Source organism: Erythranthe guttata, chromosome 13 (assembly GCF_056151865.1).
Source record: "Erythranthe guttata isolate IM_541 chromosome 13, IM_541, whole genome shotgun sequence".
Classification (NCBI taxonomy): domain Eukaryota; kingdom Viridiplantae; phylum Streptophyta; class Magnoliopsida; order Lamiales; family Phrymaceae; genus Erythranthe; species Erythranthe guttata.
This window is the reverse complement of record NC_142545.1, coordinates 2158780-2186245: the sequence shown is the minus strand read 5'-3', so window position 1 is coordinate 2186245 and position 27466 is coordinate 2158780. Positions and strand designations below refer to the sequence as shown.

Genomic DNA, 27466 nt, shown 5'->3' with positions numbered 1-27466 from the left:
TTTCATTAAAAAATTATGATTTCCAAAAAATGAGACCTCTTGATATTCCAACGGACGTGGACACCCGTCCGATGAAAGTCTCTTCACAGCGAAGACCCGAATCCCACGGCCATCAAACAACTTTTTCTCCCCACAAATAGAAAACCAACCCTCCACAAACGTACACGTGTCCACCCCCAAAAAACCTCGTTAACGTGACTGCTACTCCACATAATTTTCACCCCAAAAATAGCTGCCCTTCTAGACCTAAAAAAAATAAATAATTCAATTCATTATTACTTCCCATGTAACGCCCAGAAAACTTCAATACAGTATACATTCGCCGCCGTCTAGAAATAAAAGTATATATATATATGAAAGTGTGAAAGTTTTTCTGAACTAGGGTTTGTATTTTGTTTTTGCAATAATAATATTATTGCAATAATGAGTGCTTTCAGACAATTTTACCAGAGAGCTTCAAATGCTTACAGCAGCAACCCTCGTCTCTATAAATTGCTTGTTATTACAACCGTCAGGTTTAATATTTCTTCTCCACTTGTTAATTTTGCCATTTTTGTATTAATTTTCGGTTTGTTTATACGGTTTCGATTCGTCTTATGTTTTCCGGGCTATTTAGGTTTTGAGACAATAATTGTTTTTTGTACTGTTTTTATTACAGTCTTGTTTGTAGATGCTACATCTGATAAAACACATTGAATAGTATTACACTGTAGATCTACACATAAACTCGCAAGTCATTTTTGGCTCGTTAACCGTATTCGATTAGTCTTGCAATATTTGTAGGCTATTTATTTCTAAAAAAACCAATAAGAAGAAAAAAAAAACACAATAAGATTTAATTAGTTTATGTTGATATTGTTTTGTCATGATTCGGATCGACTTTATTATCGTTGTTTTTAACTGTTTTGGATCGATTTCTTCTCATTTAGATTTAATAAAAAAAATCGGTCAAGTAAGTTCAGATTTTTTTTTTTAATTTTATATTTAGGAGCTTTAATTGGCTTGTGAATACATGTTCGATTCGTCTTACAATATTATTAGGCTATTTTTTCTCCAAAAAAAAATTACAAGACATGAAAAATTTGTACCAACGTTGGATTAGTATAGGGAGCGGAGCAGCTTACCGTTTTTTCTCACTTCAATACCGCCAACATAAAAAATAAAAAAATAAATAGGTTATGACATTATTACCCTTAATGAAAATCAATACCACACATAAAATATGTGTGGTATTGATTTTCATTAAGGGTAATAATGTCATTACCTATTTATTTTTTTATTTTTTATGTTGGTGGTATTGAAATGAGAAAGAAACGGTATTTGTTTTAGCCGTCCCCATTAGTTTATGTTGATATTGTTTCTAATGGTTTTAGATAAATTTTCTTCTGATTAGTTTATTGCAAAAGTTTTTCAGGTAATTAATTTCAGGAAATTTTATTTTCATTTTAGTAATTTTTATTTGGGAGCTTCAATTTTCAAAATTTTGTTACTATTCTTAATATTTTCGAAATATTTGTGCAGTGGTGGAGGGCTACTTGCAATCTCAAACAGCAGTGCATTTGCCGATGCAAGTCAAGTTGACGTGAAGAAGAAGAAAGTTGTTGTTCTCGGAACAGGTTGGGCCGGGACAAGCTTCCTTAAAAACTTGACAGATCCTTCGTATGAAATTGAGGTTGTCTCTCCGAGAAACTACTTTGCTTTCACTCCTTTGTTGCCTAGCGTTACTAATGGCACCGTCGAAGCACGAAGCATCGTCGAGCCGATCCGTAACATTGTCCGAAAGGTACGTTTGTACAAAGATAGAATTGAAATAATTACAACATCCTTGAGTTTGTTTCGATTTTTTTCATTATTGAATTACGTTTTTGAATACTTAGGTCTCTCGCAATTTGAATTATAGTCATTTGAAATCCTTCTGCGTAATTGTGCTATCGAATCCAAATAATCATAATACAATTTCAAGAAAGTGTAACATTAGTGACATATAACTATGATGACAAATATCGAATATTCTTGTTAATGCTTATATTACGCGACAATATTTTGGGCTTTGCCACTTGTGATTTCTTTTGTTGTCATCGATTTAAGTTTGATTGTCATTATATCGAATATTCTTTTGTTGTAGACAAACTTTGTTATAACATTTTTCATACTTTATGATTAAAATGTTGTCACTATTTAATAAGTTTTGTCGCTCTGTTTGTAAAAGCTTTTTAGAAAAATAGAAATTGGTGACTGTAAGTTAAGTTAACAATAAATGCTTATTTTTAAAAGTTGCGTGTGTTTGCAAGATTGTCATTATATCGAATATTCTTTTGTTGTAGACAAACTTTGTTATAACATTTTTCATACTTTATGATTAAAATGTTGTCACTATTTAATAAGTTTTGTCGCTCTGCTTGTAAAAGCTTTTTAGAAAAATAGAAATTGGTGACTGTAAGTTAAGTTAACAATAAATGCTTATTTTTAAAAGTTGCGTGTGTTTGCAAACTCTCAGCAACTTATTTTAAGAGAAGTTGGTCCCGGGGTATTTTATATATTTTAGCTTTGAAACAGCTCATGTTTAGGAGAAGTAGCAGCAGAAGTTGTTTGCAAACGCTTTACAAGTGCTTTTGAGTCAAAAAACAATCAGAATCACTTTTCAAAAACTTTTGCAAACACCACCTTAGTATACTTTATTTTAAACACTATTTCATATCATTATCAAAATTGAAGGAAACTATAGAACATCAAACACACTGCACTAACTCATGTTAAATCAATCATTCTTTACGATAATTGCAGAAAAAGTTTGATGTTCAATTCAAAGAAGCCGAGTGCTACAAAATCGACACGGTAAACAAGAAGGTACACTGCAAATCCACACAGGACACCAATTTAGGCGGGACCGAAGAATTCACAGTCGATTATGACTATCTCGTTATAGCAATGGGTGCTCGTGTCAATACCTTTAATACCCCTGGCGTCGTTGAGCATGCACATTTTCTCAAGGTTAAAAAAAATAACAAGAATCGCTTCTACGGCTTGATCTATTATAACAAAATAATAAAATAAAAATGTATTTTTTTCTTCTTTTCAGGAAATAGAGGATGCACAGAGAATTCGAAGATCTGTGATCGACTGTTTCGAGAGGGCAAGTCTTCCGAGTATAACTGAAGAGGAAAGGAAGAGGATTCTTCACTTTGTTGTGGTTGGAGGTGGGCCCACAGGGGTTGAGTTTGCCGCAGAGCTTCACGATTATGTGATCGAGGATTTGGCCAAACTTTATCCTGCACTCAAAGAACACGTCAAAATCACTCTTCTCGAAGCTGGCGATCACATTTTGAACATGTAATTTTTTTTTTAATTATATTCGTCTACGAGATTTTTTATTTTATTTTTAAAATTGTATTTTTGTTGCACAGGTTTGACAAGAGGATTACGGTTTTTGCGGAAGAGAAGTTCCAGAGGGACGGTATAAACTTGAAAGTTGGTTCGATGGTGACAAAGGTTAGTGAAAAGGAGATATGTACTAAAGAGAGAGCCACTGGACAAACTGTATCTATACCGTATGGAATGGTTGTCTGGTCCACCGGTATAGGAACTCGACCCGTTGTCATGGATTTCATGAAGCAAATTGGACAGGTCTCTCTCTCTCTCTCTCTCTCTCTCTCTCTCTCTCTCTCTCTCTCTCTCTCTCTCTCTCTCTCTCTCTCTCTCTTAAGACATATTTTATAGCTTTTAAATAATACGTGTTTCTTAATCTCTCTCTTGGAATTCAGACAAACAGGAGAGTTTTAGCAACTGATGAATGGCTTAGGGTTGAAGGATGCGACGACATCTACGCTTTAGGTGATTGTGCCACGATAAATCAACGTAGAGTCATGGTATGTTCTTTCTTTTTTTTCCTTTTCGAATTATTTCAAGATTTCATTACACATTATAAGTTTCGACACAATGTAGATTAATATTTGGGTAAATTACATCCACCTCCCCTGAGGTTACGACAAGTTACACCCAGACCCCTCATGTTTCGAAAATTACATATTTTATCTCCCTTGAGGTTTTGTTCCATCCATAAACCCAACCAAAATGCACCAATTGACAATTTTATCATAACCATAATGCTTATTTTTATTTTATTTTTTTATTTTAAAAAAACTACTGTCTAAGGGCCAGGGAGAGAGTCGTCATTTCTTTTCGCAAAAACGATTGAATTTCAATTCCGATTGGTTTGGACTTGTATTTTTCGATATTTTTTTATTTTTATTTAAATGAAGTCTAAAAGGATAAAAATGATGATAAAAATTGATAAAAAGAGAATCACAATCATTTTTTCGTTGAGATCACCGTTCTCAGGTAGTAAATTGTTGGCTGGAACCAAACCTGAAGGAATGTATATGTAACTTTCCAAACTTGAAGGGGTTTAGTTGTAATATAACCTAACCTCAGGGCACTACGTGTATTTTACCCATAGTATTTTTGTTCGTTACTTGATAAAAAAAACGGGGGGACTGAATTTCGGATATAATATTACCAGGAGGATATTTCGGCCATCTTCAACAAAGCAGACAAGAAAAACACGGGTCGACTTAAGGTTGACGATTTTAAGGAAGTGATAAACGACATATGCGAGAGGTACCCACAGGTGGCAATTCATCTGAAGAAGAAGCAGCTTAAGAACTTCAATAATCTCCTAAAAAATTCACAAGGAGACGATGAGCTGGACATTGAGAAATTCAAGCTCGCACTTTCCGAAGTCGATTCGCAGATGAAAAATCTCCCCGCAACTGCACAGGTAATACAACAAAAAAAAAAAAATTAAAAAAACAGATTCATCGGATTTTGGCCTACAATATTATACTATTAAAAAAAATTATAAAAAAAACTCGTAATTTTTTAATTTTTTTAATCTTGTTTTATTAGGTGGCTGCACAACAAGGGGAATATCTGGCTGAGTGTTTCGATAAAATGGATGCATGTGAGAAGAATCCGGAAGGTCCATTGAGGTTCCGAGCAACAGGAAGGCATCGTTTTCATCCATTCAGGTACAGAGCTAATATACAGTAGTAGAACCTCGATAACTTAATACTCGATAAATTAATAACCTCGATTAAATAATAGTTTCTCTCGGCGGTGAAAACGTGTTAAATTATTAACTTGATAATTTAATGATTCGCTGAATTAATAGAATTTCCCTAGTCCCGACTGTATTAATTTATAGATGTTTAAATGTTGTAATACTACGATAAGTTCTTGATTTATGATGTGGAATCCAAAAATAAACAAAAAGAGACTGGAACGAAATCCAAAAAGTTCCGATTTTGGAAAAAGAAATTTTGTTCTAGTTGTGTATTTAATTAAATTTCTGAAAATATTCTAAAATTTCCGATTATTTTTTCCAAAAAGTATATATAAAATTTTGACTGCATGGTGATCGAAGGTACCAACATTTTGGGCAATTTGCTCCATTGGGTGGAGAACAAACTGCGGCTCAGCTCCCCGGCGACTGGGTTTCAATAGGTCACAGCACACAGTGGCTATGGTACTCCGTCTATGTCAGGTAACAACAAACTATCTCCGCACAAAAATAAATAAAATAAAATAAATGTGTATATAGTTTAATCATACTTACATTGTCCGAAATATTGCCCCTTAACAATGCAGTAAGCTAGTGAGCTGGCGCACAAGAATGTTGGTTATCTCCGACTGGGGAAGGCGTTTCGTATTCGGTAGGGACTCGAGCAGAATCTGAGTCAAAAATCTGATCCCCTGCACATCGAGTTTTTAAGGAAAAGAATTTTCTCATGCCATTTACCTTCAGTATGCTACTTGACAGCACAAAACTTCGTTGAACCGTAGTTCATAAATTTTAATGTAGGATTTATTATGTTCAGTTAAAGAATTTCCGGTAGTTGTTTTACTAAGATATAGAGATTTGGTGCATAAGGTTTTTTATCTTATTTTTTGAAGTTTTTTTCTCCAATCAATGCATACAAATGTTTAGCAACTATGTTATATGCCCTAACAGACATCCTTCATGTTTGTGTAATTACAACCACCCCTCAACTACGAATCTTCTTACGCGTTCAACATTGCGGTGTCAAAATATTCTCCAGTTTGTACCCGTTTTATCCTATTCGAGCTTCACACTTTGAAATAGATTATGTTGAATATTCTCCAGTTTGTACCCGTTATACCCTATTTGCGCTTCACACTTTGAAATAAGATGATCATAAGATGTGTCTCTTGGCTTGTAAATATCAGATTGTGGTGCATCAAAAACTGCATCTTTGCACAAAACGAGTACAAACTAGAGAACATTCCACTGGAAGATTCTGTTGGATTTGACAGTATACGACTGGACGTGTAAGAAGTATACGACTGGACGTGTAAGAAGATTCATAGTTGGGGGTTCGTTGTAATTACCTAAACAAGAGGGGGTTTTTCGTAATTTAACCTTATCTCAGGAGTGACCGTAATTTAACCAACAATACATTGTAACTTTTAGATCAACTACTATAAGGTTCTTGTCAAAAACAATACATTGTAACTTTTAGATCAATTCTTGAAACCAATGTTTAATCCATAAAAAAATCAAAGTCAACGTAAACTCTACAACAAGAAGACGAGATACTCGTTAAACAATTTACCCGGCACCGGAAGCTCTTCGTTTCTGAATAAAGAGGCTCGGCAAATTATAGCATTATGCACTATCCGTTCTTGTATCGGAAATCTCTCGGAACGAAGTTTCGAGGGAGTTTATTCATCTCCATAGACAACTTTAAAGCCGACTCCATTTTTCCCATCTTCTTCAAACTGAAAACCAGCGCTCGGTAGATATAAATCGAAGGAACAATCCCCTTACATTTCATGTAATCAAACACTTTCATGGCTTCAACAATGTTTCCCGATCTGCCTAAGCTCTCGATCAAATCTTTAAAAGTCAACAAATCAGGTTGAATTCCTCTCACAGTCATCTCCTTGAAATGAACCAAGCACAAATCCAATCTACCCATTTTCCGCAGACTATTCAATACGGTATTATACGTGAAAATATCCGGAATAAGATCGACCGATTTCATAACATCAAACACACGCAGCATTTCATCGACTCTGCCGAGACGACCCAAGATCGCCAAAACGGTGTTGTACGTGACCAAGTCCGGTTCGCAATCCAGAGTCGGCATTTTATCGAACACCATCAACGCGTGGTGAACGTATCCACATTTCCCCAAAGCGAATATAACCCTGTTCAAAATTACTACCCTCGATTCCATTCCGCAAACTTCTCTTACGAAATTCAGTAATGCGGAAGGGTCGTCACGCTTTCCGAAAGCCCTAGCAAAGATAAGATACGAGTTCGATTCTATAGAACCATAAGAAACAAGGAGATCCTTGAAAATTCGGGAGAGCGTTTCGATGTCGTTGTTTCTACCGGCATCTTCCAGAAGGTAATTGTACGCACGAGGGCCGATGAAAATGTGGTTACTGCGTAGAATCTGGGGTAATCTAGAAGCTTCTAGAAGATTTCCGGCGGAGCAGAGGGTACGGATATAATCGATACATATTTCTTCTCTAGAAACATCAGAAGCAAGGATTTGGTTAAGGGTTTCTTCAACTGAAGGTTTTGTCGAAAATGGTTTCAGAATTGAATTAATCGAAACCCTAGATACTCTAATGGGGATGTACTTCATAAATCTTTGAACCGGAGATGTAGACATTTGTTTTGTTTATGAGAGTTGATTGATCGGCAAAGCAATAAAATCAGAGTAACTATTTCACTGGCTAATTCGACCCACCACACTCAATAATCAAATATCCGATAAATACCTGGTGGCGCCGACGCGGCGGTGGCGGCGGCGGTGGCGTTGGCGCTGGAGGTGGAGGTGGCGGCGAGGAATTAGAAGGCAAAGGAGAAGAGAAGAAAAAAAAAATGGGGATTGTTTAGTTTTGGACATGTGACACGTGTTTTATTAATTAATTTTGGACCGTCACCTGTTTTTTATTAGTTAATTTTGAGTTATTTGTTAATTTTCTCAAATAAATGTAGTGAAAGTCTAAATTCACCGTTAATTAAATATCGGTTTTATGTTGAATCGAGAGAACCGATAGATGAAACCGATACAAAAAATAAACCGAATTGATATCAAAATCGTTAACCGAAAACCGAAGAACCGATTAACACCGAACCGGAAAAAACCGACATGTTCGGTCCTTAAAATATGAAAAAGTGATATTATCTGTACGTGTTTGGTTTATTGCAAAAATTGAACCGTACCGACCCGTGCAGACTCCTATTATTTTTTGAAATCAAAATTTTGAAATCCAATAATCCCTAAAAGCAAGAATTTGAAACTATTAACTAAAAGTACGGATTATTTGAATTTACCGAAAACCATTATGAAATTAACATAAAGTTCATTATAAAAATAACTTATTCACTATAAATAGTGAATTTAATGAATGGAAATGTCAAAATCCACAATCCACAATAGTGGATTTAATAATGAAATGTCAAAATTTGAAATCCATTAATCACGGAAAGCCAGAGTTTTGGAACTATTAAAGTAAGAATTATTTGAAACTTATCGAAAACCATTATGAAATTTTTGACCTATTAGGGATAACTCCCTAATAATCCCTAAATTATATTTCATCAAAAAATGGACATTGACTAAGAAAGTTGTGGTTGCTTGACAGGTTAATTACTGTAAACCACGTTATAATCCTTACTAACGAAAAAATATCGAAATTTTCATTGACACTTTGACAGTGATCACGATTCGTTACAAACGATCAGCAGACACATTATTATTGTTTCGAACTACATAACAAAAAAAAAAAACAAAAAACAAAAGAAAACAGTGACTTGAATGCCGGAAATATAATTTATTAGTGATCGATCAAAATGTGATTTTCCTTGGTAATTTTAGTTTAGGCTGAACCATCGACACAAAGCCATTGTCCGACGAAGATTGCGTCGCAATTGATATTTGGGTTGATATTAATAAAGGCTTGGAGAGATAAATTGAATTCAGTTGCAACGGTTGAGCAAGTTTCACCGGTCACTGCTCCATGCACACTGTTGCATGCTGCTGTTGAATCTTCACTTCCAACTCCAACTGTCAACACACACACACACACACAAAAAAAAAGAATTTATTTATTTATTATATAGAGGTTTATTAAATTAAACAAGGCTAAATAATAACAAATATAATACTTACTGCCGATGTTTATGCCTTGAGAAATAGATATCATGGCAAGAAGACTGAGGATAAGAACCAACTTGAAGTACAAGGTTTTGGTAATAATCTGAGCCATAATTAATTGATTAATGATTTGATTAACTGTAGCTGCTGATAATTAATCTTTAATTTCTGCTGTGAAAAATGATAGTTTGATGCAGTGGCGAGTCCAGGAATGTAATACAGGGTGGGCTTAAATTTTCGAGGGTACGGGGGCAGCGCCCCGAAAAAAATTTAGGACTTTTTTGTGACAAAAACAGAAAATAGGAAGAAAAGAACAAAAAAAAGAAGAAAAAAAAAGAAGGGCTTTTTTGCATTAATTAGAATTTTGGGTGGGCTAATTAATAATAATTAGAGTTTTGTTTGCATTAATTTGAATTTTGGGTAGGCTTAATAGATATATAGGTATAATATAAGGAAAAGTTTGTAATTTAAGGGTGGGCTTGAGTCCACCCTCCCAAAGGGGTGAACTCGCCCCTGGTTTGATGAATATATCGATAAGTGACGAAGTACTTATAGCAACTTTTCCTGCATTGGGCCCGCGGGGTTTCGCTTCGCTCCACGATACATTTGTAGCTTGTGCCGTACAAATAGTGTGACTTGCTAACAATGTTCGTTTCTTAATTATTAGTTTATAATTACAATTTGGGAACACCGAGTAGTTTTCGAATATTATTGCCGATCAACTCTTAATTAATTGAGCGAAAAATGAAATTTAAGTACATGACAAACCAAATAGAAGAAATAAATAAGAATTAATCCAAATTTGAATAAATAATATAATCAAATCAATTGATCAACAATTGAATAATTAACAACAATTTATCTAAATCTATAATAGCTATATTACTCTTAGAAAACATAACTACTTTAATTCATATGAGTTAAAATATAAACCATAGAAGAAACCTGAGAATGAATAAGAATTGATGTAAACGAAGAACATGGAGAATCTGAATCAATGTTGGGTTTTGTTTTCGCTCTTCCGCTATTTGAAAATCTTAATTTTCCACGCGATCTCCTTTTCCTAGTGGTTAGAAAACAATTGATTTACGGGGCAAATTACGGCCACTCTGAGGTATTGCCAAATTATGAAAAAAAAAACATCTCTTATTTGGGTAATTACAGTCATTCCCTCTTTTTATATATTTTTACATAAAACTTATGTAATTCGGTTATTTACCGAACCAAATCGTATATTTAGTTCGGTAAACGATATGAAATGTTGGAGTACCGAAATTTCTGTTCGGTTTCTACGGAATTAACATCCCTAAATTTATTTCTGCTGGGGTCTTTTCGTAAGATAATACATAGTTGAGAGGATGACTGTAATTACCCAAACAGGAGGGGTGTTTTCGTAATTTAACCATAACTCGGGGGTGGCCGTAATTTGCCCTTAATTTATGAGGCTTTTTCGCCTCATATTATTTGAGATGAAAATTGTCTAAAAATCGTGCAAAATGTGAATAAATACTCAAATCAGGGGTGAGTCCACTGTTTGGCAAGGGCGGACTTAAGCGCACCCTCAATTTTTTTTTTTTTTTTTTTTTATTATTATATTACACCTATATTTTTGTTTAATCTACTCTATTTTTATTATTTAGCCCATCCAAAATCAAATTAATGCCAAAAATTTATTTTTTTTCTTTCTTTAGTATTTTATGGTTACGTCCTATTTTATACAAAAAATAACAAAAAAATCCTAAATTTTAATCCGTCTATCTTTGGACTCGTCGCTGAGTCAAACACACTCACACTTCATACCGTCTATCTTTTTTGTGAAAACGTGTTGCGATCGTATAAGTCCCAATGCATGTGGAATTCCCCGGATCCAGATGAATGTGGAAAATAAATCTCGAATTGTTGGATTCGGAAATGAGGAACACAACGAACGGATCCACCAATTTCCTAACATATTTCCTAACAAATAGATGAAATAATTCTTGGGTAAATTACACACACCCCCCTGAGGTAAGCTTAAATAACTGTAAGGTCCTTGTGGTATCGATAATTACACTTAGCCCCCTGAAACGTAGTCAGAAACTCTAATGGGATAATGAATTGGATACGTTATTCCGATAGGGTTCTAACGGACTATTGGTTTCAGAAAGTGGTGAAGACAACAAAGAGCTATGGGGTGATATGGCTCCCCGAACATTCCCGAACATTTCTTAAATCACCCATAGCTCTTTGTTGTCTCCACCACTTTCTGAAACCAATAGTCCGTTAGAACCCTATCGGAATAACGTATCCAATTCATTATCCCATTAGAGTTTCTGACTATGTTTCAGGGGGCTGAGTGTAATTATCGATACCACAGGGACCTTACAGTTATTTAAGCTTACCTCAGGGGGGTGTGTGTAATTTACCCATAATTCTTTAATTAGAGTGACTTAATATCTACAAGAATTATATATAATCCTACGTTAGCAAAAAAAAAAAAAAAAAAAAAAAAAAATTCAGTTCCGGGATTAGACTTAGAAAACAATCGGAAGGGCCGATGTTTTTCCTCAAAACAATGTGTGAGATGGTCTTAATTTTTAAAAGTGTGTCTCTGTCTCTCTCTCCCCCCAACTTTAGGGACAAAGACATGTTCAGATAAACAAATGAGGCCGAATATTCGAGCTTATCCACAACCATATTTTTAGTACTCTCTTCGAATACTATTGGTTGAATTTTATTTTTAAGATTACTCGTTGGGAAACGATATTGATATGGACCACAACCAGAAAATAAGGGTCAACCTTCCTATAACCAACTAAATACTAATTTTGTCATTTAAGAGATCGTAAGCATCGGAGAAAGCGATCATGCGTCAATTGAGTTCGAATTTTCTTGCCAACGATCGCTAGGTGGAGTTTGTCACATATGGTTACTCCAATGTGATTTACATCTCTCGTATGGTTTTGCAGACTATTATATGAGAGTGTAGGTTTGCCCAATATACATAGCTATATAGTTGGCTGCGGATTCCGTTAATTCATTATAAAAAAAAAAATAAAAAATTCATAAAATAATCAATTTAAATTTTTTAATTATTTCCACTACCAAATTGATAAATAAAAATTATAGATGGATTACTTAATATAAGAAAATAGTTTGAAGTTTAAACGAATGAATTAGTTAATTGAGGATAAATCTTCCTTGTGTTGTAAAAAAAAAACCAAATTCACCTGTATTACTTTTAGGGCAAATTGCACATTATCCCGAGTAAATTTCCATTTTTTGCACTTTACCCACTCAATTTTTTTTAAAAGTGAATGTTCTCCTTCAAAATGTTATTCTTGTTGCACATTGCACCTTAAAAACTGTATTTTTTTTGCATGTTGTCCCCACTGGTGAGGCCAGGAATTTTTTCTTGGGGGGGCTTAAACACATCAGGGGTTCGGGGGCAGAACCCCCGAAATTTTTTTTGCTATCAAGGAAATATAAGATGAAAATTTAATATGAATTTTTTTCCTCCATTTTCATAAGATAATGCCAAAGCGAATCGCAAAAGCTAAATTTCTATAAAAATCTAAGAAACATGAATGTCAAGTCGATTATGAAATTTATACAAATGACTTCTAATTAATATTCATTATTAAAATTAAGATCAAATAAAGAGAAGACGTCAAACGTTAATTGATCGCCGGTGTTTTTGATCGCCAGTGGATAGCAATTTAACCGCCATTAGTGCGTCTATGGCAGAGAACAAAGTTTTTATTTTTATTTTTCAAAGAACGAGAACAAAGTTGGAATTAGAAGATGAGGACTCGTCAGACGTAAAGGGGGGCTTTGAGACGTGGAGCGACTTTGAATTAAGTGGACTTAAGGAGAGTACGTAAAAGTAAGTGGATTAAATCATGTAATTGGCAGGCTAAAAAATTAAAATATATACATATATATTTTACATTGTTTACCCCTATAGATCTTGATTATGTCCTTCGCTATTTCATTTATGTAAAAGTTAAAACAGTTCGTGCATAAGTGAAAAAAAAATATATTGATGAAAACAAGAACTAAATAAAATTATGCTCGACAATGCAAATCATGATTTTGGAGTAAACTAGGCGAAAGCCAGCCGGGTTTCCTCGTAATTACAACCAATTATCTTGTTATAAATACGATCGATCGCAAACAAGAAAATAAAAACATATATCATTGAACAACAGAATTTTAATATACACACACCCGCAGTTTTAAGTAAGATATATATTAGATGGCAAACAGTAAGGCTGCAATTTTTCTTTGTGTTGCGCTTCTAATGTTTTCTCTTCTTATGGTACACGTGGCTGAAAGTCGAGTTCTTCCCAAATGTAAGATCTTTTTTTTCTTTTCTTTTGCGGAATTTTCCATCTTTCTAATCTGCATACATATACATATGCAAAGAAACTATTTTAAGCGGCGCGAATTTTTAAAGATAGATTGTGATCACTAGCAGAGCCAGGATTTTAAATTCAGGAACCGAATGCATTATAATTATAGAGGGACCGTGAATGCCATTATGCACGATTTTTTATTTTTATTTTTATATAAAATAATAGGGATTTGAAAAATGTTAGGGGGTGCTGGCCCCTCTGACCCTATGCTGGCTCGCCACTGATTGTGCCATGGTAGATTAAAAGTTTTGAAGGAGTATTTACAATGAGTCACTAATTCTTCACTAATTTTGCAATGGAATATTTTTTTTTTTAGTCTAATTATGTATAATAAAAGGTTTCCATGTATGTATATATATATTAATATTGCAGCAAAGAGTGTGCGTGCTTTAGCAGAGAGAGAAACATCTTTGATATGTGATCAGACCTATGGAGCAGAAGCAGGTGATTCTTGCTTCACAGTGTCAAAGGCATTCAATCTCACTTCGGATTTCTTCAGTGCAATCAATCCAAATCTCGATTGCAAGAAAATCTTCATTGGTCAATGGCTCTGCATTGACGGTTTTACCGTCTGATAATCAATTTGTGAACGCTATATGTAATTTTAATTTTCGCGAATAAAGATCGAGCTTACTTGTCTATCAAGCATTTGTTAGACGTTTGCTCGATTATATGTTCTTCTCTTTTGGAATGTCGAGTTGCTTCAACTTTTAAGTACTTGGCAAAATAATTAAATGGAAAATGGGCATTTCGTATATTCTATGTACAGCAGAATCTCGATAAATTAAAAACATCGCTTAAATAATAATTTGTCCCGGTCCCTACTAGGCGAAAAAGTATGATATTAATAGTTCGACAATTTAATATTTCTCTAAATTAATAAAATTTTGCTAATCCCGACTGTATTAATTTATAGAGATCTAACTATATTATACTAAATGTTGATCGAAAAGTTTCTCTAAACATTATAAATGAAGATTTTAGTATTTGAAATGGAAAAGCACTCAGAAATATAAAAGTAGTATATATTACGGTCGAGCTAATAGCACAGACCCCCCTGTGTTATTTGTAATTGTTAAAAAAGTCCTTATGTTTTAAAAATTAACAAAAAACCCCCTATGTTTTATTTTAAAAAGCACACAGCCCCTTATTTAAAAAATAGTTGTTGACTTACGTGCAATGACTCTAATGCCCCTACTTATTTTTGACTAATATTTTAATTTTGATCAAACAAAATAAAAGAAAATATTAATTAATATAAAAAAATAAAAGAAAAAATAAAAAAAATGGACTCTATCTTCTTCCTATGACCCCTCATCCCAACCCAGCAACTTTTCATGCAACACCCGCCGCCGCACCACAACACCCGCCGCCGCACCACCACTTCAAACCAGTTGATTTTCTCTTCCATTTTACTCATCTTCTGACAACAAATTCTGCCAAAGAAATAACACTAGACACACAAAATCGAACAAATTCGGCCAAATTCTCCTTAAAGAAACAACAAAGACATTCATATTCTTGATAGCTCGCGCCGTTGCCCCAAGGCTCTCTTCTCCATCAGCAGTGAGCTTTGGGTTATCGAGAATGGTGAATACCAAGTTTTGGGTTATCAAGAATGGTGAAGTTGATGTCAAAATCGAAACTTTTCCTTCCGATCTTTTACATGAAAAAAATGACTAAAAGGCTATGTCTTCTTCCCTTTTTATTTTTTCTGGATTTTCAACAAAAATGAGCTTGAGGATATGGGTTCGGTTGATGGTTTTTGCTGGAAAAAGATTCAGAAAAGGAAGATGGCATTTCTGAAAATAGGAATTAAAAAGTTCAGTTTGGTGCAGAAAATTTTGGGATGAATTTGTAATTATAAAAACATCTAATCTAAAGGGTATTTAGGTTATTTCAGGTTCGAAAACGCACCCCAGACGCACATACGGCGAGTGTAGCGCACGATAACCTGTTAGGGGCTTTTTTGGCTTTGAATAAGTTACATAGGGGGTTCCTTGCTAATTTTTTTAACATAGGGGCGTTTTCAGCAATTAGAGATTTTACAGGGGTAGTTTTTGCAAAAAACCCTATTACGGTCACCCACTAAGGTAAGATTAAATTACCAAAACTACCTCATGTTTGGATAATTACAACCAGTTCCTCTAATTATGAATCTTCTTACACGTCCACCCCTTGCGGTATTAAATTTAGTGGAATCTTATAGATTATGTGGAATATTGTACCCTTTGTACCCGTTTTATTTCATCCGAGCACCACATTCTGAAATATGATGATCGTAAGATGTGTCTCTTGGCTTGTAAATATCAGATGGTGATGCATCAGAAAATGCAATTTTGCACAAAATGAGTACAAACTAGAGAACATTTCACATAATCTAGAAGATTATATTGAATTTGACACCATAAGGACGGACGTGCAAGAGGATTTGTAGTTGAGAAGTGGTTGTAATTACCCAAACAAAATGGATTTTTTCATAATTAAACCTTACATCAGGGAGTCATCGTATATTGGCTCATTTTCATTCCATTAATTTTAATTAGTAGTAGTATTTTGGACTGAAAGACATGTCGAACGGAATAAATTATGCATTCGGTTTATAAAATTTCAACTTGCTTTAGGACTGATTTTTTTGTTCATTCAAGATCTTAACTTATATTAATTTTATATTATTAAGATTGAAATATTATTTGTGAGATACTAGTAGAATTAAAAACTTTGTTCGGAATCCCGTGGAAAGGTTGTATGCAGAGAGTTTCTTTCAAAGGGGTAATTTGGGCAAATTGTATTCGAAATTTAAACCGAAAAACTGGAAGGACGAAGTTAAAGAATATTGGAATGTGAGGGACCATATTGAATTTGTGACCAAAACTCAAGGATGGAAATAAATTTGGGACTAATTGTTATATTTATAATCAATTTCATTATTCATTGAATATCATCATATTAATATAATATATGATATATCTACTATTTCACTACAACAGAAGCAAAAGGGAGATGAAGAAATCATACAAGAAAATGGCTTTGCTTCAAATTCATTTCCTTAATTGCCCTTTCCTTTTCAGGGAATGATAATGGAAGTCTCATACAATTTACATGAATTTACATTAGAGCCCTCCATCTATTTACATCTCTGTTTTAAAGGACAGCCCATACTAATCGAGTCCAATATCACAACTCAGTTCTGCCAACAACCCGAGTCAACTGTACTAACTCAGCTCCACCCCTATCAACAAACCGAGTCAACTCGGTCACCTCCAAACTTCGAAATTACCATCTTTGCCACTCCGGGCAATCTGGGTTTCTCGATTAGCTCGGGCCCCAGCAGTTCAAGTACATCACTTGGCGGAGAGAATCCTCAGACTGCCGCCTCGTGCCGTCGGTGCCGCCGCCGCCGCCGCCGCCGAGGAACCCTCCCAACTCGGAGTTGAGAGCGCCGGAGAGAGGCCGTAGATCGGCGGCGGCGTCGCCACCGGAGAAGAAGCGTTTCTTGCCGTGGTTGAGGGACTTGACGCCCGTTTTCAGCTTCTGACCCTGGTCGGAGTGGCTGTTCACCACGGCAACGCTGGCGGCGGCCCAAATTCTGCTCATGTAACTCATTTTTCTTTTTTTTTTTCTTTTTTTTTTTTAATTTCTGGAAGTACTTGGTTTCTTGATCTCTTTTCCTACTACAAAAAGACTGCGAAAAAAGTATCTATTGTTGATATTTTGTTGGGTATCTTCGTTGGCTGTAAACTGAAAGAGTGATGAGATCTATTTATAGAGGGCTTGGGGGTAAAATGGTAAATTTCTCCTTACTTGGGGACTATTTCGTAGCTGGACAGATATTTTGATATTATATATCGTAAGATTTCGTTGACGATAATATAATTGCAACTTGCAGTGGGACACGATGTTTCGAGAATACATTGATCATTACTCGAGGTGTCTTTTAAGTTTAAAGATAATTAGCTCTTTAGATATTTAAGTTTTAACAGTTTATAAGTTCTTTAATAGTGTTTTGTAATTTTTAAAATGATCTTAAAATGAAAACTTTCAAACTTATTTTAAAAATAAGATGTAACAACTTATCAGTTATGTGTTTGGCAAAATATATTTTAAACATTTGATAAGTTTTTTTAAAAGCCGAGTTGCGATGTGGTAGATAGTATTGCTAATTGGAGTTGCTTCTTTTGTGAGTTTTTCGGAACAAAAATGGAGAAATCGAAACTACATAATTTTCAATTATAAAATGTTTTACATAAATATTTTCAAATTTTTATTGCAAGTTTTAACTCATAGTTGTAAATTGTAATACATATAGAAACCCCAACATTTTTTGGGTAAATAGCATGTAACCACCCTGTGGTTACAAGCTTTTGCAGATGGTCTCCGTGATTGTAATAACAACACATAATTCCTTTGCGGTTTAAGATTAGCTTTAGTTAGTTTTTCCGTTAAACTTCACCGTGTTTGTCAAACTTCAAGGTGGTCATCTGTAAATTATATGAAAGCACAAGAGAGTTATCTGTCAAAAAAATACTTTGACGTTTGACACTGACGGTTAAATTTGACGAAAAAACTAACGAAAATTATCTCCATTAACCATGAAAAATTATGTACTGACACTAAAAGTATAAGAGATCATTTTGCAAAAGCTTGTAACCACAAATGGGGCTACGTGCTATTTACCTATCTTCTTTTTAGTGTCTAGTAGGTTCCGCAAATTAAACTCGTGCGCATGCTTTAAGATATCGTTTCGCGAGATAGTAGGTACTAGTGATAATTACACGAGAAAACGAAAAAAATAAAACGCAACGATCGAATTAAAAAAAAAATAGTTGTTCTTATCCGAAAGAATACAGTGACTCATCTCAGTGCGCCCAACGAGCTGCCACTTGGTTATTCAATTATTTGTCCATTTACCTTCTTTTATGTGGGTCCCACTTTAACTCCATTATAAATAATCTGTTATTTCCTTGGGTAACAGCAAAACTATTACTATAAGAACACAAAGACAAAAGGAGTTTGTCGTTTAATGGGGTTAAACAAATGAACAATGCAGTAAGAATGAAGTTCAATGACCATCTAGTCCAAGTTCTAATCTCCTTTGGTCCAGGTTAGAATTAGCCAAGATAAGATTAAATAATATAATGAAACTCAATTATTTTATTGGAACTTATAAGGTCAAAAAAAAAACTCATTAGAAGGCAAGATAAGCCGAGATAAAGTAAGATAAGCCAAGATAAAGTAACATAAGCCATGATTATATATTTTGGTGGGTCGATCCGGCAATTTATTGGGGATGCCAAACATCAAATTAAGCCCAACTATTTAGTTAATCATGGCTTATCTTGGCAACCAACCAAACGGGACCTTGCTAAATTAAGTTTGTCACACGTAGGGGTGTAAGAGTCGAGCTTGAGCCGTCAGATATTCAGTTTTTTATTTATATACCGTACAATAAACAATATAGAAATTTAACTTACGTACCGAAATTTCGACACGATTTTATCAAACGAACACCTCTAAATATTTTACCACCTGAAAATGTTTTTTTTTTTGTAACATGAGTGGCTATAATTATGCAAATAAGAGGAGTTTTTTTTAGGTCAGAGGTTGGGTGTAATTTGCCCCTATGTTAGAGTTAACCAAATTTTACATTTCCAATGGCTTAACATTAGTGGCCCTCACATCTTGCAATATTTGAACACGTGGCAGTGCCCATGAGCTAATTGGCTCACACCATCATATTGGGGCTTTGATGGCTCGTGGCTGCCCATGGGGAATTCACGTGACACTGAATTCTCGGGCAGGTTTCATTCATGTATCTGCCCTTTCGTTTTTTTTTTTTTTTTTTTTTTTTTTTTTTTTTTTTTTTTTTTTTTTCTGAACCTTTGTCTTTTCTTCTTCTTGTCTTGTCTGTGTTCTGCAGTTGAGCTTACATACTATCAAAAGTTGTAAAAACTGGAAATAGGAGCTCGAGAGAGTTAGGCACCGATTCACGATTAATCGGTGATAAATCAATTTTTAAATTTTGATATAATATATTATAGGATATTATTTATAGGGTAAATTATACCTACACTCATGAAGTATGCTAATATAACTTTAAGGTCCATGTAGTATCGATAATTACACTCACACCTCTGAAACATAATTAGAAACTCTAATGCGATATTAACATTGGATACGTTATTCCGATAGAGTTCTAACGGACTATTAGTTTCAGGAAGTGGTGGAGACAATAAAGAGTTATGAGTGATTTAAGAAAGGGTAAAATTCATTTTGCACCCCTGTACTATGTGAAAGGTATCATTTGCCCCCTGATGTATAGAAAACATCAAACACCCCCCTTTTTAACGGTCAAAGGTTAAACTTTTTACGGTGCTAAACTTGAGTCTGCAATGACTCTTTTACCATGTTTTACGTTTGATATAATCCCTAATTTTTGCATATATTTTTGTGGATTGTTGACGATTTTTAGCATTCGTTCAAATTAGGGCTATTTGTCAATTTTAGAATTTGACTTTAGGGATTTTCGGTTTTCTTTTTCAGTGATTTTTTCCATTATAATATGAAAAACTTTGTTTTTAATTTGCAATTCTTTCATATGGTTTTATTCCAATTTTAGGGTTTCTTTTATAGTTTTATTTTTTGTGGGATTTACATTCATAATCAGCAAAGCTTCATTCTAATTTATTCGACTTTTCAGTTTTTTTTATAAGAAAATGGCTGAAAATGTTCAAAAAATAATAATAAATAAAGTGAAAAAAAAGGACTGAAAAAAGTGAAAAATTCGGTGAACATTTGTCAAAACGAAGCAACCTATATATAGAAATTTTTGGGGTATTTCCGTAAAAAAAAAAGCCAACATTTCTTTGCAATAGTCGGTCAAAGGGTTTGACTGACGGAATTAGAAAAAGCCTAGCGGCAGGGGGGTGTTTGATGTTTCATATACTTCAGAGGGTAAATGATACATATCGCATAGTACATGGTGCAAGACGAATTTTACTCTTTAAGAAATGTTGGGGGAGCCATGTCACCCCCTAACTCTATGTGGTTTCCACCACTAGCTTAAAGTTATAGTCCGTTAGAACTCTTATCGGAATAACGTATCCAATGCATTATCTCATTAGAGTTTCTAACTATGTTTCGGGGGGTGAGTGTAATTGTCGATACCACTGGGACCTTAAAGTTATTTTAGCATATCCTAGGGGTGTGGGTGTAATTTACCCTTATTTATAAATACTCAAAGTATATATTAAAAGATATTTAAACATAGTTATATCTCCATCATGTTACATGCATATATCCTAATAACATAATAAAAGTTTAATAATAAGATTATAATACAATAACATTTCCTATAAAATATAAATAAAAAGGCAAATGTTTTGAATTTAAATTTATTCTTGAACATTCCACGAATATTATTAGGTTCTTTAACAATAACAGTTAACATAAACAAAATAGGGTTAATAGTATTTCGCCCCCTGACTTTGCCTGTTTTTGCACTTTGCCACCTTAACTAAAAAAAGTTGCAAGCGCACACCCAAACTCAGTTTTTTGATTCACATAACCACCAAAGGGGAATATTCCGGCGAATCTTCTCATTTTTCAACGCACACGCGATGCACATGCGAAAGTACAAGAGTTTTTTCGTCTTTTTACCTGAAAATATCATAAGAAGGTAAAATTGAAAGTACCAAGGACTCAATTGAACTTAATTTGAAACTTTCACAAATTCAAAATTAATTGAAGCTTTATGGCTTCATCTTCCATGGGATCAAAACATCCACTGCCGCACGCCTGTTTCAAAATGGAGCAAAAAAATCTCCAACACAGAGATGAAGAACAACAACATCAATATGCTGAAATTCGCCATGGATGAGAGAGACGAAGAACCCAACCCCGAAAGCGATTGAATCGGATTTCGGATTCTCGCCAGATAGCATGTGGTACAGCATGTACCACTGTCCTTCCTCGTCGCTGAGGTATCTTTTCACGACCGGCGAACCGATTTCAACGCTTTCCCACGAATTGTCAGGGCCCAAATCGAAGATTAAACCCCTAGAGAGCGACGGATTTGAAGTGGTGGAATTGAAGTGGGCATGGGCGTGGATACTTGAATTGAGAAGTGACTTGCTGCTCCAGTAATTCTCACCGGTTGTCTCTTTGTTGGTGCTTCTGCTCATCAACAACAAGGTGTTTGGGGAATTCTCCAACGGCAGCCTCCCCCCCCCCCCCACCCCCCCCGGCAGAATTCTCCAACGGCAGCTCCCCTTTGTTCATCGGGCCCAGGCGGTGGGTGTTTTGATCCCATGGAAGATGAAGCCACAAAGTTTCAATTAATTTCAAATTTGTGAAAGTTTCCAATTAAGTTTAATTGAGTCCGTGGTACTTTCAATTTCACCACATATGATATTTTTAGGTAAAATGACGAAAATAGCATAAACTCATATTTTTTAGGACAAAATGCACTTCACCCCCTATAAAATTTTCATTTTCGCACTTTCTCCCCTAAAAATTTAAAAAATGGATACTCCCCCTTCGATATATTATTTTGGTTGCACTTTGCCCCAGCAGCCATGTTTTGGAGGACAATGTGGAACAAAAATATTTTTTAAAGGGGCAACGTGCAAAAAAATAGTGTTTTTAAGGGGCAATGTGCAACAAAAATACTCAATTCCGATGAATAATCAATCCATCATAATTTTGCTATCGTGGCAATGTGCAACAATAATAATATTTTGAAGGAGGACATTCACTTTTATAAATTTTGAGGGGATAAAGTGCGAAAATTAGAAATTTACAGGGAGTGATGTGCGATTTGCCCTTTTTTTTTTATTAAAGTCCCACTTTTATTTTGAATTAAAAAAAAAAAAAATAACCAATTTTTGCCACTAAAGTTTGACCCGCCTTCAAGTTTTGACCGCCTTAGACCGCCAAAAACCGTCTCACAGGCCAAAACCCGAATTTTCAAAGCTTTATACCAAAATCATGAAAGTTTGGGACCGCCACCATCTCATAAACCGATTAATCAGCCGCCTTGACCAATTTTTAGAACACTCATTGCGCCTACTTCCGTTGAGTTCTGTTTATGGGCCAAAGTGGGAGTGAATTCATGATCCATTAACATAAATATATAATAACTATTTAATTAACTGAGCACTATGTAAAATAAATAAATATTGTTAATAAGTGTATCTTCAGAAAAAGAAAAAAAAAAGAATTATTCGGAATTACTTTTAAAAGAAATCGCTAAATTAAAAATTGAAAAATACAGTAGAAACTCGATAAATTAATACTTGATAAATTAATAATTTCTTTTAAATAATAGTTTTCCCAACTCGGTAAAAACGTATTAAATTATTATTTCAATAATTTAATATTTCGATAAATTAATAGAATTTTGTTAGGATCAGATTGTATTAATTTAAAGAAGTTTAACTGTATGAACAAAATATTTGTTTCAAAACTAACAGAACACAGAATTTAGCGGAAAACCTTCTCGTCTGCTTGTCATTCCTTCACCGATTAATATACAATCAAATATTTACCTAATTAGGCAAATATTCACACGCCTAAATATATGCTATAGTCAACATAAGAATAATTACCATCTCAAGAATATTGACTACCTAAAATATAATATTTACATAATATTCACAATACCCCCCTCAAGTTGGTGCATGGAGATCCCGAATGTCCAACTTGGGAAGAAAAAAATCATATTGCCTTCTGCCCAATGCTTTTGTGAAAATATCAGCGAGTTGTGCATGTGAGGGAACAAACGTGGGATGGATATTCCCGGCAATGATTTCATCACGGACCGAATGGCAATCTATCTCAATGTGTTTTGTCCGCTCATGAAATACGGGGTTTTGAGATATGTGGAGGGCTGCTTGGCTGTCACAGTGAAGAGACATCGGGCGTGGATGAGACAGCCCAAGACTCGATAAAAGAGATTTCAACCATGTCAACTCACAAGTAGTCATAGCCATAGATCGATATTCGGCCTCAGCTGAAGATCGGGAAACCGTGTGTTGCTTTTTCGTTTTCCAAGAAACCGGTGAGTCACCAAGAAACACCAACCAACCGGTAAGAGATCGTCTAGTAAGGGGACAACCAGCCCAATCCGCATCACACCACCCTCTTAACTGCAAATCACATTTACTACGCAGATGAATACCTTGACCCGGATTACCATTTAGGTACCGGACTACTCGCAAAGCGGCATCCCAGTGCTCTTCCCGAGGCTGCTGCATAAACTGAGATAGTACATGAACATTGTAGGACAATTCAGGTCGGGTAAAACACAAATAAACAAGCCGACCCACCAACCGCCGATAGGACTCGGGATCATCAAGTTCTTTACTTGTGGACAATGCCAGGCGGTGATTCTGTTCCAAAGGTACATGGGCTGGTCGAGAACCTAGTAAACCAACCTCGGAAATAATGTCAAGCGCATATTTACGTTGACAAAGGAAAAATCCATCTGGTCCACGGGCCACTTCCACTCCCAAGAAATACTTCAGTAAACCAAGGTCTTTCATGTGAAAACAAGTGTTGAGGTAATTTTTGAATTTATGTATATCATTTGAGTGACTCCCTGAGATGATAAGATCATCGACATAAACGAGAATATTGAGTTGAACAGTGCCTCTTTGTAATGTAAACAAAGAGTAATCGGAATAAGACTGTTGGAAACCATAATGCTTCAATGCGGCGGACAATTTAGCAAACCAACATCGGGGTGCCTGCTTCAAACCATAAAGAGATTTCTTGAGCTTACACACTTTTTCGGAACTCCCAACCTTGAACCCCGGTGGTAATTTCATATACACATCCTCCGTAAGATCACCATGTAGAAAAGCATTGTGGACATCGATTTGATGAACCTCCCAATTCTTTGCGGCAGCAACTACAAGAAACACTCTTACCGTTACCATTTTGGCCACGGGAGCAAAAGTCTCTGTATAGTCAATATCTTCAACTTGATGGTTCCCAAGAATAACTAGTCGAGCCTTCAATCGCTCAATAGTACCATCTGAATTATATTTTATCTTGTATACCCATTTGCACCCAAGAGCTTTCTTTCCCGATGGTAAATCTACCACATCCCAAGTCTCACTAGCTTCAAGTGCATTAATTTCACAACGCATAGCATCCCGCCAACGGCTATCTTTCATGGCCTCGTAATAATGCATGGGCTCTCTCTCTACAGTCAAGGCTGCAAGAAAATTTCTATGTCGCACAGAAAAATTATTGCAATTCACATAGTGTCCTATAGGATAAGGAGTACCTGGAGAATGTCGTGGTACGAGTGATGAGGCGGAGGGACTTATCTTCTGGATGGTGTGTGTAACATAATCACGGAGTCGTATTGAAGTTTCTCTTGCGCGTTTACCCCGACCCAAAACTTGTTCTTGAACATCTGGATTCGAAATATCGACAAGGCAACTAGGCTCGTCCCCTTTACTCTCACAAACAGGTTGCTCGGTAACTTCGGTTGTCGTCGGTACAATGGGACTCACATCAGAGCTGTCAGCACCCCCCCTTAATCCTGGGGTTGGTGACTCCTCAAAATTATCATCAATTGCCTCAACACTAGACATTATACCAGTGTCAATTTGCAAATTTTCAGCAAACGCAAAAATTCCTTCTGAGAATGCAACATCTCGAGAAACAAAATAACTCTTTTTCTCCAAATCGTACAAACGCCATCCTTTCTGCCCATATGGGTACCCAACAAAGACACACCTTCGACTTCGACTTGCAAATTTATCCCCGTCTTCACATGAGCATAGCATAAAGAACCCAAAATTCTCAAGTGATTATAAGTGGGTTCTTTTCCATATAAAACACTTTAAGGCGTTTTCCCATTCAACACTAAAGAAGGAGTTCTATTTATCAGGTATCCTGCTGCCAAAATGCACTCTCCCCAAAAATCAATGGGAAGCGATCATTGAAACATTAACGCTCGAGCAACGTTTAAAATATGTCGATGTTTTCGTTCTACCCTCCCATTTTGTTGTGGTGTCCCCACACAAGAGGTTTGAAAAATAATTCCATGTTCGAGAAAATACTGTTTCAAACAGGTAAATTCAGTTCCGTTATCGCTTCGCAATATTTTAACTTGTTTATCAAACTGTCTCTCAACCAGGGAGAATAACGTTTTCAACATAAGAGGAGCCTCTTTCTTATCAACAATCAAATAAATCCAAACAGCTCTAGAAAAATCATCCACAATAGTCAAAAAATATGAATCACCACAAGAAGAAGTTGTTCTATACGGACCCCACAAATCGCAATGAATAAGTTCAAAAATACTAGAAGCTTTATTTTGACTAACAAGAAATTTATCTCTACTTTGTTTTGCCCTCTGACAGACATCACAATGTTGATTCAATCTATCACTACTCTTTTGAAAACTAACTTCAGGAAAACTAACTTCAGGAATTAACCCAGTCGTTTGTGCCATAGATCAAGAGAAGTCATATTATTCACCATCATTGCTTGAACACCACACGATCTGCCCCAGAAAAAATAAAGTCCATTCCGCCTTTCACCCGCACCAATCGGCATCCTCGAAGTGTGGTCCTGTATAACACACATTTTTTTAGTGAATTGAAAAAAACAATTGTAATCATCAATTAGTTGCGACACAGAAATTAAATTGCAAGTCAATCCTGGCACATATAAAACATTCTCCAACACCGAGTTTTTATCAAGGGCAATCATCCCTTCTTTTGTTGCAGTAGCACTACACCCATATGGCAATTCCACGGGACATTGAACAATGTCCTTCAAAGATTGAAAGTATCCAAGCATCCCAGTCATGTGGTTCGAAGCGCCTGTGTCAATAATCCAAGGCACATACTTACCGGTCCTTTTCTCAGTCGTTGCAGGTTTTGACGCGCCCAACATTTGTAAAACTTGTTGCCACTGTTCGGCGTTTAACCCCGGAGGTCGCGCTGATCTTTCTATCTCAGTTGCTCCATGTGCGGTTGAGCCAACCTGTGTAGCATTGGCCCGATACGCAGCACGACCTGCTCGCCCGCCTCCTCGAGCTGTTATTTGTCCTCTTCCGCGTCCGTTCCCTTTCCCATCACTCCGCGGCTTGTCACCCCACCATTCGGGATAACCGTTTAAAACAAAACAACTGTCAGTGTCATGTCCAGCTTTCTTGCAATATGAACACACCATACCGGTTTTCTCTTTTCCATCGGTTCGTGTTCGCGCAGCAAAGGCCATAATCTCTCCTCTTTCCTCTTTTCTTCGAGAAATAGTCTTGACTCACTCTTCTTGGATAAGTATCGAGTATACCTTATTCATGCTCGGCAGCGGGTCTTGAGCCAATATGTTAGATCTCACCGTTCCGAACCTGGTTTCATCCAATCCCATAAGAAACAAGTGAACTTTTTCTTCTTCCCGTTTCTTCTCCAAAATCAGTCCGAGATTGCAGGTGCACTTCCCGCACTTGCACGTCGGCAATTGCTCGTAATTCCCAAGTTCATCCCATAACTTCTTGAGTCTGCCATAGTAGTCCATTATCACCATACCCCTTTGTTTGCATTCTGCAAGATCAGATTTTAATTGTTGGATTCGTGGTTCATTGGTGATGGAAAATCGATCTTTGATGTCATTCCAAAGTTCCTGTGCTATCTCCACATGAGAGATAGTGGACCGTAGCGAAGGCTCGATGGTATTTCGAATCTATGACACCAATAATGAGTTGATCGTCCACCAATCTTCGAGATCGGCTGATTGCTCGTTAGGTTGTGTGATTGTTCCGTCAATAAACCCGAATTTCTTTCGGGCCCTCAAAGCTGTTCTAAACGAACGAGCCCATTCATCGTAGTTGTCTCCTTTTAATTGAACTTG

At 35.7% G+C, this 27466-nt stretch overlaps 3 protein-coding genes across 3 annotated transcripts; 1 reads left to right on the top strand and 2 right to left on the bottom strand.

The window, feature by feature from the left end:
* Positions 1 to 210: 210 nt before the first annotated feature.
* On the top strand, positions 211 to 5989 carry LOC105972072 (external alternative NAD(P)H-ubiquinone oxidoreductase B4, mitochondrial). Its single transcript, XM_012997004.2, has 10 exons — positions 211 to 515; positions 1522 to 1783; positions 2785 to 2991; positions 3080 to 3330; positions 3405 to 3624; positions 3762 to 3866; positions 4520 to 4777; positions 4906 to 5027; positions 5423 to 5542; positions 5647 to 5989. The coding sequence occupies exons 1-10, from the start codon at positions 424 to 426 to the stop codon at positions 5732 to 5734; spliced, it is 1725 nt and encodes a 574-aa protein (XP_012852458.2). The 5' UTR covers positions 211 to 423; the 3' UTR covers positions 5735 to 5989.
* Positions 2740 to 7957, bottom strand: LOC105972074 (Tetratricopeptide repeat (TPR)-like superfamily protein). Its single transcript, XM_012997005.2, has 4 exons — positions 6633 to 7957; positions 5615 to 5751; positions 4517 to 4769; positions 2740 to 3269 (listed from the first exon to the last, which is right to left on the bottom strand). Exon 1 carries the CDS (start codon positions 7701 to 7703, stop codon positions 6693 to 6695), a length of 1011 nt encoding a protein of 336 aa, XP_012852459.2. The 5' UTR covers positions 7704 to 7957; the 3' UTR covers positions 2740 to 3269; positions 4517 to 4769; positions 5615 to 5751; positions 6633 to 6692.
* Positions 7958 to 16620: 8663 nt separating this feature from the next.
* On the bottom strand, positions 16621 to 17316 carry LOC148765611 (Wound-responsive family protein). Its single transcript, XM_088827545.1, has one exon. The coding sequence runs from the start codon at positions 17195 to 17197 to the stop codon at positions 16907 to 16909; it is 291 nt and encodes a 96-aa protein (XP_088683671.1). The 5' UTR covers positions 17198 to 17316; the 3' UTR covers positions 16621 to 16906.
* Positions 17317 to 27466: the final 10150 nt, after the last annotated feature.